The 14,531-nt window shown below is 41.0% G+C and overlaps 1 protein-coding gene across 1 annotated transcript in view; it reads right to left on the reverse strand.

The window, feature by feature from the left end:
* Positions 1–14,531, reverse strand: part of NUP210 (nucleoporin 210) — a 307,403-nt gene that overhangs the window by 257,247 nt on the left and 35,625 nt on the right. Inside the window, 1 exon segment of the mRNA XM_029600827.1 lies at positions 13,142–13,292. Coding sequence (XP_029456687.1) covers positions 13,142–13,292 — 151 coding nt within the window.

A 14,531-nucleotide genomic window follows, 5' to 3' on the forward strand; every position in this document is an offset into this window, starting at 1 on the left:
GCAGCCTTCACAAGGGCAGTATTAAGTGGGCCATGGGCAGCCTCCCGCCCTGTCCGGGAGTAGCTTTTGTACATCCCATTGGTCCTGAGTCCATCTGGCTACACGCTAGGAAATGGAGAAATTACTTACCTGATAATTTTGTTTTCCTTAGTGTAGACAGATGGACTCAGCATCCTGCCCACAGCTACCCCGGAAAAGGAGAACCTCGGATAGCAAACCTCAAGACTAAGCAAATACGGGTAAGCCGTGGCCTACCCCTAGTTCAAGACACCCACAGTTTTTCCGGTGTCGGCGTTAATTGGTTGAGTGCATTGGCGGTCTCCAGTTTGGAAATTAGTTGAACCAGTTCAAGTTTTACTCAAGTTTAATCAAGTTATTTAAGCAAAGATATATCCACAATGGCCTTTTGAAGAGAATACTGAAGAGCTGAGGTTACTGAAGGGGTATATCTAGAGTGACGTCAGCCTTGAAATCTGACTCCGTCTCCCATCTGCTAGCAGAAGAGCACAATACCCATTGGTCCTGAGTCCATCTGTCTACACTAAGGAAAACAAAATTATCAGGTAAGTAATTTCTCCATTAATTCCTCTTATTTACTTCAGGGTTTAGAAATAGCTTTCTTTATTCTACCTCACTAATGTGTTATAGACGTTTCCTCCAGGAACTTGTCCAAACCTTTTAAACCCAAATATGTTACTCGCCTTGATCACATCATCTGGTGATAGATTTCACAGCTTGATAGTACGCTGAGTGTAAAAGTATTTTCTGTGATCTGTTTTGATTTTGCTGCTTGTTAATTTCATAGAGTGTCCCCTTGTTTTAGTATTATTTGAAAGGGTATATAACCATCCCTTATTTTACTTGTTGCAACCCAGTCGTGATTTTATAAATTTCTATCATATTCCCTTTCAGCTGTCTTTTTTTTTTGTAAGCTGAAAAGCCCTGGCCATCCCTTTTATCATTTCTGTTGTCCTCCTCTGCACCTTTTCTAGTTCCACTATGTCCTTCTTGAGATTGTGCAACCAGATCTGCACACAATATTCATGGTCACACCATAGCTCAATATAGAGGCAATATGATATTTTCTGTTTTATTCTCCATTCCTTTTCAGATCATTCCTAACATTATATTTGCTTTTTTGACTGCTGCATTCACTGGGACAAGGATGTCAATGCATTGTCTACAAGGACTCCAAGATCCTTTTCCTGGGTAACAACTCCCAATACTGAACCCAGCATCATGTGCCTGTAGTTGGGAATTATTTTTTCTTATGTACATCATTTTGCACTTTTTCTCATTAAATTTCATCTGTCATTCAGCTGTCCAGTCTCCTGATCTCAAAAGGTCCTTCTGCTGTTCCTCACACTTTTCTGCTTGGCCATTAGTGTCAGATTGATCAAGCATCAAAGTTGTCTTAACACAGGGAAGCTTGATGCACCGCTTGTTGAGCATTTTAAACAGCAGCAGCATGTGTTTGATTACATGAGTTTGGGTATTTTGGAGCATGATGTATTTGGTCACCAGGGAGGCAATCATTTACTTCATTTGGCACAATACAAGCAATTATATATGTGGAAGGTTTTCATTGGATGCTGTTTAAAAACAGCTTTGAGACCCACAGCTTTGACACAATCTTCACTTGATGGAACCTGGCTATATATGAAGACGGAAGAGTGGCACTAGGATCACTTTAATTTTTGCATCGTGTAATTTCCCCTGATGCAGTGGATTCACCATGAAATGCGTGCACATCGGTTTGGACTTTGGGGAACAGATCCTGATATCATACTACGGGAAGTAACTTATTTGCAATTACAATTTTACAAAAAATATAGTTGAATTGACTTGACAATGATTATAACTTGGCTAACTTTTATTTTTGTGCTGAGTGGGTGGTCCTTTGAGGCTATGACCACAGTTGGCAGTTGCTAGTAATAGCTATGTTGGTTCTTTCCTTGCATAGTAACAAGCAATTTTAAAATGTGTGCAGAGTGTTGTATGACATTTGCACTGCATGTTACTGCATTCCGTTTAATTGGCTTCTATATAGTGTCACTAAGCCAGTCACCCTAAAAGAGGTGTACAACTGAACTAAACTTTGCAGGTCTGAGCAACAGAAGATAGAATCCAAGCTACATGATGGCTTCTGCAGTTTTCAAGCCTGTGAGAACTACACTGAGGAGAAGAAATGTGAAACCTTGGGCCTGCAACTCACTGATATTACCAAGCAACTTTAGGAAGCTGATCATAGAATTTTGGGTACAGAAAACCACATGAATAAACTGGAATCAAAGCAGACAGAAGCTTAAAACTACATTGAACAATAAAGTCGAGGATATAGAAAATTGTTCCATGTGGAACAATCTCCACATTGTGGGATTTCCTAAATCCATTACAGAAAATGATCTCTGGGAGATTTTGGAAAGGTGACTAAGCACAGAGCTTGCTTTATCTGATAAACATGAGCCACTGAAGTTCGAGAGAACGCATAAATTAGGCTTGAGGCCTTCTGACTCACTGACAGTGAGTGGTAATAGCCAAACTGCTTAATTTCAACCATAAAACCGAGATACTTCATGCTTACAGACAGTCTGCAGGGCTCTTTTATGAGGGACATAAGATTTTAATTTTTCATGATTATTTGGCTGCAGTGTCAGTGAAGGGTGTTTGCTCCTGTCTGCATGCAATTGTTGAAGAAAAGAATACATCTTACATGGCAATAAACAGCAAAACTTCATGTGCTACATCAGTGGAGACCACTTAGTTTTGAGACAGTTAATGCAGCCACAATTTTTTTCGCAACCTTTGAGTACCTAATAAACTTTAACATTGGTATCTTGGTCGCGTTATCCGTCAAGCAGCTCTGTGAGATGTGTGATCTATAATAGAATTGAGCACTGACGTGGCTCTTAATGTTCATAGTGACTGACTGGATTTAACCCTTGCTTACTGTGAGTTGTCCTACAACTAAGGCAAACAAACAGTCTCTCAATATTTTGATACAAGCTTTGAATGCTAATTAAAGTTTGTTGCTGAAGACTTATTCATGGACCTTGCCATCTAGACTCGTTTATAACTCTTTCCTGTAGTCGAAGCAAAGGAGCAGACCTACCTCAGCTAAGGCAGGGAGGCCACAACTAGGGAGGTGCCCTGCCCTAGAGCAAGGGAGGCTACAGAGGCTTGGGGTGGGGCGGGGGGGGGGCAGCCCGTCCTCCAGTCTCTTCTTTTAGTGGTTTTTCCAGGTTAAGGGTTCGAGTCTTCTGTCCTCCCTTTCCCCTTTGCGGCCTCCCTGAGGCCCTTCCTGGCCCTTTCATAGATGGAAACCTTGTTACGTTTGTTGCTGACCAAGTGTGGGTGGACTGGCAGTTGGGGGAACATTTCCAAAATTTCAGAAAAATTCATTTTTCAGGTTAGTGTACACTAACCCGAAAACCGGGGGGCCCCCAAAAAACCCCCCGAACAGAAGGAAAAATGAAATTCCCATGGGGGGAGGCCCCAAAACGAAGCCTGACACGATAACAAAACCTGAAGCACATCTCTATTAAAAATCCCTCACTGGATCCTATCTTTCTTGCCAACTATCGTCCCATCTCCCTTCTTCCTTTTGGCTCCAAACTTCTTGAACATGCTGTTCTCTACTGCTGTCTTGACTTTCTTACACCTCCAGCTATTCTTGATCCACGCCAGTCTGGTTTTCGCCCTCTACATTCAACTTAAACAGCCCTTGCCAAAGTTCCTAATGACTTGTTTATAGCTAACACCAAAGGTCTTTACTCTGTCCTTATCCTCCTTGACTTATCTGCTACTTTTGACACTGTTGATCACCACCTACTCCTTGTTACTCTGTCCTCACTTAAATTTCGGGACTCTCGCCTGTTTTGATTCTCTTCTTACCTCTACCATCGTATTTTTAGCTTTACCTCTGGTAGTTCCTCCTCTACTGCCATTCCACTATCAATTGGTGTGCTCCATTCTGAGCCATCTTCTCTTCTCTCTATATACTAATTCTCTCTAGTGCTCTGATTTCCTTTCATGGCTTTCAATACCATTTTTATGCTGATGGCTTCCAGATCTACCTTTTGTGCACCAGAAATTTCATCAGAAATCCAGTCCTGGATCTCAGCCTGCTTATCTGACATTGCTGCCTGGGTGTCCCACCGCCACCTTAAACTCAGTATGGCCAAGAAGGAGCTCCTTATCTTTCCCCCAAGCCCACCTCCTCTCTTCCTCCTTTCTCTGTTTCTGTGGATAACACTGTCATCATCTCAGTCCCATCGGCCCGTAATCTTGGAGTCCTCTTTGACTCCTCTCACTCTTTCTCTACACATATACAAAACACTGCTAAAATATTTTATTTCTTTCTTTATAACATTGGATTGGTAAGACAGCCCTGTCTTCTCCTGCCTCAACAAAGGGAAGCTTTTGTAATTCCCATATGTAACGAGTGGTCTAAACAGGAAGATAAGGAACGTTGAATTATATTTACCTGATAATTATAAGAACATAAGAAAATGCCATACTGGGTCAGACCAAGGGTCCATCAAGCCCAGCATCCTGTTTCCAACAGTGGCCAATCCAGGCCACAAGAACCTGGCAAGTACCCAAAAACTAAGTCTATTCCATGTAACCATTGCTAATGGCAGTGGCTATTCTCTAAGTGAACTTAATAGCAGGTAATGGACTTCTCCTCCAAGAACTTATCCAATCCTTTTTTAAACACAGCTATACTAACTGCACTAACCACATCCTCTGGCAACAAATTCCAGAGTTTAATTGTGCGTTGAGTAAAAAAGAACTTTCTCCGATTAGTTTTAAATGTGCCCCTATTAGACCAGCCAAGTCCTGCCCCAAAGACAGGGGTGATGAGGATCAATAGGACTAAGGGCATCATGTGAGGTGTGCCCGACAGCACCATCCTCCTCCTGCCTTTCTAGCCTTCTAGTCTTAGTTCTTGGATCACTCAGAACGGGTTTCAGTACCCCATGGTATGCATTTCAAGAATATGGTATAAGGAGGATTTCTAGTGGTCACAGTGCTTTGGCAATAGGCTATCTGTATTGGCCAGGACCACACCTCCCTTATAGCCCAGAGTTAGGTCATAATAGAGGTGTGTTCTCTATCTCTATTGGCTATAAAGGAGGGATAATCCCATTCATTATTTATTTATTTATTTATTTAGGGTTTTTATATACCGATTTTCTTGATACAGATCAAATCAACTCGGTTTACATAGAACGATAGTACATTAACAATAACTAGTCAAACCTCAAAAGAGGAGACAGATAGGGAGCAGAAGGTAAAAAAGTTACATTATAACAAGGGTGAGTAACTTGGAATTGGAAATGAAGAGAAAGATCATCAAAGTAGAGAGATATAACAGAGGGAAAGAGGCTTGGAGCCAACCTCAAGAGAATAACTCTAGCATTATAACATGATTATATGATATTCTGCTAGTTATTGAAGCACAGCTGATTGGATAATATCTTAGTAGAATATAGTCTAGGAGACAGGAAAGGCTCTACCGAAAAGCCAAGTTTTCAGTTTCTTTTTAAAATTTATGAGGCAGGTTTCCTGTCGGAGGTCTGGGGGTAGTGTATTCCAAATGGTGGGGCCTGCTGTTGAAAAAGCCCGGTCCCTGATTGTTAATCTTTGTACCATTTTGATTGAGGGAACATGAAGGGATCCCTTATAGGCATCTCTCAAAGGTCTAGCTGAAGAGTGTAATTTGAGAGGGTGTAGTAGGTCTAGGGGAGTCTGGTGGTGGATGTTTTTATGGATGATGGTGAGGGATTTGTGAATAATTCTAAAATTAACTGGAAGCCAATGTAGGTCTTTTAGTATAGGCGTGATGTGATCTCTGCGCTTAGTGTTGGTCAAAATCCTAGCAGCTGCATTTTGGAGTAGTTGCAGAGGTTTTAATGTAACAGCTGGTAGACCTTGCAGGATCGAGTTACAATAATCGACCTTAGAGAACAGGATTGCTTGGAGTACAGTCCTGAAGTCATGGTGATATAGGAGAGGCTTAAGTTTTTTGAGCACCTGTAACTTGTAGAAGCATTCCTTTATAGTATAATTTATAAACTTCTTTAAGCTCAGATGATTGTCAATTATAACTCCAAGATCTCTAGCATGAGTGATGAGGGAGGTAGTGTGCAATTGTTGTAAATGTAGACTATTTTCAGGGGTGATAAGCAGGAGTTCAGTCTTAGCAGTATTTAACACCAGGTTGAGGCTGGTAAGGAGATGGTTAATAGTTTGAAGGTGAGATTCCCATGATTTGATTGCTGAGTCTAAGGAGCCTGTTATAGGAATCAAAACTTGGACATCGTCTGCGTATACGTAGAATTTCAAATTTAGCGACGAGAGGAAATGGCAGAGAGGGAGGAGGTATATAGTAAATAGGGTGGGAGATAAAGAAGAGCCCTGGGGGACTCCATGTGGGGACTGGTCTAGCAGGAAAGAGAATAATCAAGTATGTATAATTCAGCCTTATTAGGCCTCTGCAATAAAACAACATATACCATTGGTGGTGACTTATTAGGAGCACTGCAGATTGTAGTAGTCATCATTATAGCTGTGTATGCACATATCAGGTAAGATACACACAGCTGGAGAGATAAAAGTTCTGGGGTCCAGGAGTTAGTCGCATGTCACTAAAAACAGGAAATATAGCTGGAATGTGCCTAATCTGTGTTACACAGCCAATGTATGCTTACTCAATTTTTTTTTTATAAAAGAGCATCACACTTTGGCTGAGGTGGGAGTTTCCCCCAAAGATAGTATGTAGAGAATAACACAAACTCAAGGGATGCAACAAGGATGTCTTTTTATCAACTAGAGTGAAATAATTTGTGTTCATTAACCAATGACCTAAATGGCATAGATTAGCTGCCAAGTTATAAAACTTCAAATTAGGTCATCCCAAACCCCCTGGGTACACGACTTCATCCTAAGTTGTAATGGCATGTGCTTTTTTCCCTGTCCAGAGAAATTGCCTTCAAAGTTTATTAATGGAAACTTCATCTTCACATGATAAATTTATTGGAAGTAAACTAAAAATATATATATATATATATCCATTTGGGTAACAAGATAAACTTAAATAGTTGAATTCTCCCAATCAAATAAAGGAAACAAGAGCTAATTTTATTTTAAGGATTTTTCATATTAAATTAAATATTATAAGACCTGAGATGAGTTTGAATTCTTATTATAATCACTCAAATATTTAAGAGAGAATCTCCTGCTAATTTGAGGGCAAACTGACCCACCAATTTAGCAACTACCCTAATTGCATGGTTTCAGATATGTCCAAATTTAATTTCAATCCAGATAACTCGCTATAAATCTGAAACTCCCCAAGAACTCTATGTGGAAAGACAAGAGGATCACATATATGAATGAGAATATCAGCAGCAAAAGCAGCCAATTTAAAATTTATCTTTCCTAGAGGGATACTCAGAATCCCATCATGGTTACGTGAAACTCAAAGTAAAGAGTTTATAGATAAGAGAAATAGCAATGGAGAAAGGGTCATCCTTACCTAGTACCTCACTGCAATGAGATTGCTTCTAAAACCATCCCATTAACAAAGGCTAGGACCTTGGGTGATGAATACAGAATACATATAACTTAAGAAATTGACCCTCAAAGCCTTAATGCTGTTGTAAAGATAGCATAGTTCTTTCTTCAACTCAAGTATATAGAAACATCTAGATAAAGTAATAACTGTCCTGAGAGATTTGCAAGATTTTATATATATAAATATATATAATCTAAGAAGAAATTAACCTAGATTTTGAAAAGTTTAATATACAAAGATTTTTAGATCTGATGGTATTCTCAAGAAGTTCAATCTTATGCAAAATTAGTAACCAAAGGAGACTAAACATTTGCCACAGAGTTAAGATGGTACAAGTCTGCTTCTCAATATCACCCAATCTGGAGGCAGCACCTGTTGTAAAGTACAAAACCTTTTAATAATCTGAGCAATTGAAGATTCTGTTCAAGTTACCACCCTCCAGATGCCCTTGAGTGGGCGGCAGCTATGGATATTTTAACATCTTTTGACAGCTCCAATCTATCAACTTTTTGACAGGATCCCCAAGATAATGCTGCCACAAGAGCTACCTTAATTGTTACTTGAGCTTTAGGTCTTGATAGAGAATTACAGTGGAATTTTAATTCCCAGGCACACCAATACCGGCAGATGCATGCGTCGAGCACATTTTCATAGTGGCCCGGTCACGTGCATATCTGCTGGTACGCACAGAAGTGCCAGGTTCTTTAAAAAGGGGGCGGGCCAGGGGCTGGCCAGGACAGCGCCATTAGGTCCTGTCCCAGGGAAGTGCACGCTGGCAGCCGGCCGGAACTTACTACTGTTCAGGAAAGCAGGTAAGTTCTATAACAAAAAAAAATATATATATAGGGTAGGTAGGTTAGTTGGGGATAGGAAATTCCCCCCTAGTCTGCTCCTTTATTGGAGCAGACTGGGAGGGCCCAATCGAGACGCCATGCATTTTTTAAAATAAAATGCCCCCCTTAGGTGCACGACTTGGAACCCACATGTACAGATATGAAATCGGGTACCCATGAGCGCATGGGTAGCCAATTTTACAACATGCACACGTTGACACACGCATGTTATAAAATCAGTGCATCTATGTGTGCTTGCCGAAGTATAAAGATGCAAGCTTCTGTGGGTAAAGGTTACAAATCTTTCCAGATTTTTCTCAGGAAACTCAAATGTGGAGATCATTCTTGGAACTCAAGCAGCGGGAACTTTCCTGGGGGCCTTCTTTCTGAAATCCCCCTGCAAATGTCTGGTATCTTATCAGGGTAATAAATATATTTTCTCTGATGCAGTACACCTGGAGACTTTTATTACTGATAAATATCTTTGTCTTTATTATTATTGTTCTGCTAGAAATGGAGTACTCAAATAAGTAAGATAATGTTGGATAGTAATTACAGGAAATGCAAACAAAATAAAAAACAGTTAATTTGCCCAACAAAATATAGCCTAAGGCTATAGAACAAGGCATTTTTTCATAATCCAATACTATAGGCTGAAAGAAAGAACAGGCAGGTTATGAATAGTTAAAATAGGAAGAAGAATTGTGTTTTACTGTGATTAGATCAAGTATCACTGGTACACGTATAGGGAGATACAGCAGAAATACTAAATATTATATATTACTGGCCTGGTTATTGAATCTCCTCCTGAAAAGATTAGGGATATGCATTTGTGTCAACATTTCCTATTTTGTTTGATTTTGTTTTCAAAATGGAACAAAAGAAAAGTCAATAAAATTTCATTGGTTTTCCTTTCCATTCATTTTAAAAACAGTCACAATTTAAGAAAACAAAAACTGCATTTCTAGTCTCAGTATCCCTGAAGTTTCCCCGTAAAAACCCTCCCTGGGCCTCTCTGAATTCCCCCAAAATGTTGTCAGGGCCCAGATCTCCCTGGAGGTCCTCAAACCCCCCTCCCATTAAAAAAAAATAAAAAGTTGCCCAACACTGGTGTCTGGGTCCCTCAGACTTCCCTCTCGTTCTGAAAATGTTGCTGGGGCTAGAGACTGCCCCATCTCCCACTTACCTCTATTGTGGGGGTCCTATTAGTGAAATGGGCCATCACCTACTCTTCAGATGTCCCTTTAAAAATGGTGCCCATCAGCCCTGAGATCGGTGCCATAGCAACCTCAAAATAGTGCCAGTCTCATGCATAGCTTGCACAATTCAGTTATAGTTTTGGGGCCAGCTGGCGCTATCACCATTTTGACATCACTATGGTTTCTGGGTTACTGCCACTTGGAGCCATTTCCAAGTGACATCAGATGGACAAGAGAAAAATAGGCATTTCTTCTGCCCCATGCAACATTTTCAGTATGAGGGGTTGAAGGGGCCAGGGGAGGCCCCATGTTGGCTTTTTATATTTTGGAGTGAGAGGGTTTAACATTTATTTCAATTTGGCAAACAAATCAAATCAAAATATAAACCCTCCCATAAACAGAAACACCCCTACTAAAAATACAATTAGCCAGGGGCGGAGTGACCTATAGGGGGATCGGGCTTCCCCCGGTGGGCCGGTCACTCCTGTCATGTGATTTTTTTTTTTTAATTATAAAGTTTCCAGCCAAAGTATTAGGGGGTGCCACGAGCAGTGGTATCCCGAGGGGAGCCAATGCCCCTGGGCGTAGGGAGGCTCATGCAGCCGCCAGTGACACGCTTGTAGCAGGCAGATCGGCAGGGCCGTGGTGGAGCTCACGTCATCACGGCCCGAAGAAAAAGATCGCGTTTAAACGCGCTGATGCTCCTCCTCCTTCCTGCCCGCGCGGTCCCGGAAGTAAACGTTGACGGAGCCGCGTGGGCAGGAAGGAGGAGAAGCATCAGCGTGTGTAGAAGAGGAGCAGCACTTGCGCTTACGGGCCGCCGCGAATCATCTCAGCGGCCAGAGAAGAGGAAGAGGCCCGGAAGCAGGGCTGCTGCGGCCCGAGAAGAGGAAGAGGCCCGGTAGCAGGGCCGCCGCGGCCCGAGAAGAGGAAGAGGCCCGGTAGCAGGGCCGCCGCGGCCCGAGAAGAGGAAGAGGTCCCGAAGCAGGGCTGCTGCGACCCGAGAAGAGGAAGAGGCCCGGTAGCAGGGCCGCTGCAGAGCCCATCCTGCAGCGACCCGCGGAGGCCCAGAGGTGAGAGAGAGGCTGAGGGTCTGTAGAGTGTGTATGTGTGCGTGCATGAGATGAGTTGAGAGACTGTGTGTGGGAGTGAGGACCTGAATGTTTGCAGAGACAGCATGTAAGAGCCTCTATGTGTGTGAGAGAGACAGCATGTGACAGGGAGAGCGCCTGTGTGTATGAATGATTGTATGAGAGAGCGCATGTGACATTGAGAGCTTGTGCTTGAGCAAACAGCATGTGGGAGTGAGAGAGTGCCTGTGTGTGAGAGTCAGATAGACAGCATGTGCCTGTGAGAGACTGTGTGTATGAATGATTGTATGAGAGAGAGCATGTGACAGTGAGAGCCTGTGTGTGTGTGTGAGAGAGAAATGCATGTGAGAATGAGAACCTGACTGTGTGTTTGAGGGAAGAAGATGGAGAGAAAAAAAGATAATATAAAAGGAATTGGAAAAAAAATAAGAAAGGGAAGGTGGGAAAAAAAGAGCCTGTAACCAACCGATTAGAAAACTAAGATCAGCCAGCAAAGGTAAATAAAAAAATAAATTACTTTTTAGTGATTGGCACATGTAATCTTTGGGAATGTACAAGAATAGCACTTTCTCTATGCGGCTCTCACAATGTATGAGATCAGCATGGAGAAAATGGGCCTGCACATGGGGAGGCAGCAGGATGGGCTTCAGTGTCAGTAGCAGCAATCGGCGCCTCCCCAATAGCCATGTGGCAGCAGTGACAGTGGCAGCAGAGGAATGAGAGAGGTTCTGAGGTTGCTGGCAAAAGAAAGAGAGGGGAATCTGCCTTTAGTGTATGAATGGGACTCTGCCTGGGAGTGTATGTGTGTGAATGCATGGGTGCCTGCCTGGGGGGTCTGTGTGTGTGAGAATGAATGTGTGCATGCCTGGGGGATGGGGAGGGAGTGTGAGAAAATGAATGGGAGCCTGCCTGGGTGTGCGTGTGTGCCAGCCAGTGAATGTGAGAGCATGAGTGTGTATGAGAAAATCCAAGGGAGTAAGAGTTTGTGTGTGGAGGGGGAGAGGGTGTCTTAGAGCCTGTCAGTGAGAGCGAGAGGTTATGGTGGATATAAGAGCATGAATGTGTATGTATGTGACAGTGTATGTGTGAGAGAGAATGTACATGTGAGTATGTGTGAGAGAGAGAGGATAACCTCCTAATCATCGACAATATCAGGGTGACTGGAAATCAAGAGCTCCCACAGAAGGGGACAGCAGGGGCTTTTTAAAATCCTTATTAGTTTTAATTATTGAATGTTATTTGATATATGTGCTGTTTTGAAATATTTTATTCGTGTTTGGGATATTGTAAAAAATGAATATGATATTAAATTAACAGAAATTCTATTTATCAGTAGTTTTAAAATATTCTTTTATTATGGTTTTACTATTATAACTGATGCTTTATTTCTTGATTTTATTTGTTTTATGAGGAATGGTGGTTCTATTTTTCTATTGTTAATACACGGAGTCTGGCTTCTTGGAGTTTCCATTTCAGTTTTTGTCATTTGTGCTCCTTCATTTTGTATTCTGTATTTGGTGAGATTTTGTGTTCTGCATGCAAACACTGAGATGACGCATTCTTTTAGCATGTGGTTTCTCTGTAGGGATCTGTGTAGTAGCTTGGCCTGTTCTGTTTTCCTGATAGGAGGTGTATTGATATTTTAGATTCTGGTGTAATATTTGTGGTATTCTTTTTCATAGATGGGGTTGTTATTCTTTGAGTGTTGGTAAATAGTACTGTGTTGATACAGGAGGACCATGCCAAAATATAGGGGTAGGTACATATATATGTAAATTATATTGTATATGTAATTGGGTACCCATGGGCCAGTATGGAGAAAAATCCCCCGGGCCACTATTTTCCCTCAATCCGCCCCTGCTATCAGCCATCCGAAAGTGTGGGTGTGACTAACCAAAAGCTGCTCCAAAATCAGAATCAAGAATAGTCAATTCAAATGTTTTTTCCCCAAAGAAGAATCAAATGGGTTAAGACAATAAAATCTGCCCTCTGGACTGTCAGAATATTGACTCCACAGTTGTCCAAACAGAAGATGGGTCTGGGAAAAGCTACTGCAACCAGGAATGGACAAACCGTTTTCTCTATATTGTAAGTAAATACTGCAATTTCATATCCCCAAATCTACCAGAGGATTAACTCTGCCCATAACAAGTTTTATATTTATTTAGAATTAAAGAAAAAAAACCCACAATATAAATAAAATGAAAAAAAAAAAACAAAACACCACGAAGATAAAAACTGATTAAGGCAATATATCTAACAAGATCATAGGACACATATAATATATGATCTCTTGCTTTGCAGCAAAAATATGAAATCCAGAGTGAAAGTCTAACATACGAAACTTGTGAATTCTAGATATGTCCAGCCTCTGTGAGTAAAGATAAATGCACTTGCTACAAACATCTTAATAAATACAAAGCAATTAACTGTTACCTTGTAGACAGCTTCTTGTATTTTGGCTTTCAGTCTCGAACTCCCTGTTTTCATTCCAGACACTAATACTGTATCCCCTTGTTTGGCCACCTTTTCCATCTCTGATATGTAGGAAGGTGGTATGTAAGTAGACTCCAAAAACTTGAGTATACTGAAAAATGAATGTAGCATATTCAAAAACTGTACTGTGCATGCATGTAGTCAAATTCAGCCTTGAAATAGAACATTTGGACACAGAATAGAAAAAAAGCTAGAAATGATTAATGCATGTCTGAATACTGCTTTTTGGACCTGCATTTAAAATTAAAAGGTTTTGATGAGTAGCAAAGGTTATACACCACTGCTTTCCATCTATGTTTCAAATTTCATATAGTTCCATTTCTTACATTAAAACATAACATACAAATATAAATACAGACATGCTGTAACACAAAAACCGATATTGCAAATGATTTGAACCATGAATTACAAGTGATATTATTTCTCTCTCCAATTTCACTCTCTGCTTTGATGTGCATAATGAAGTTTTAGTGGATATCACTTCCTAACAGTCTATGGTCTGACAACTCAAAAAGCTATTTAGAACCTAAACCTACGGTTTGCTTTCAGTCCTACATCACTAATCATCTCTGGTGATCTTTGTGGTACATTGTGCTAGCATACATTGACAGAACTTGCAGGAGGAGACAGATTTAGTTTTGTTTCTGGGTCAGGTCAGAAATTCCAGCCATGCGAAGAATAAGCTTCCAAGGTAATATACCAGCAAACCTGGGAATGCTCTTTGAAACCACTACTCTTTCCCTGGAACATGAATGAAATGAACCAACTGTCAGTGATAAACTATAACTGAACTGACACCTATGAAATATTAATGGGTGCTAGCAGTGCTCCATACTACAGAACAATACACACCTACTACAGTTCTTGTGCTATAGCAGTATTAGCAAAATACAGAGAGGAGTGAAAGATATAAACCAAAAGATTCCAGAATTTTATTTTTAAATGCAAGTAGAGCAACTTGCTTAACTCTTCATATTGAAAAATGCAATTTGAATCATGAAATTATCCATGTAACACCATCAAATGGCCCTTGGATTGCCAGAATCCAGAGTAATCTGGACTCTGGCTTTCTTCACAAAAGAAATGTTATTATTTATACAACAAAAGCAGAAAAAAAACTTGCTTACCCCAGCAGCCTTTTTAAAGAAAGTTCACAGTAATCAAACAAACAGTACTGGCATATTCTCTGCTTGCTTTTCCTGTCCAGGGTCTCTCCTTTCCCTCTTGGGCTTGCTCACTAAATCCTCTACTGAGGGAAATGCCCTATGACTGGCAATCCTCTCTTGGTTGTGCCTTAAAGGTAGAATGTGCAAGATACCTAGAGCTAGTC

Source organism: Rhinatrema bivittatum, chromosome 4, assembly GCF_901001135.1.
Source record: "Rhinatrema bivittatum chromosome 4, aRhiBiv1.1, whole genome shotgun sequence".
Classification (NCBI taxonomy): Eukaryota; Metazoa; Chordata; class Amphibia; order Gymnophiona; family Rhinatrematidae; genus Rhinatrema; species Rhinatrema bivittatum.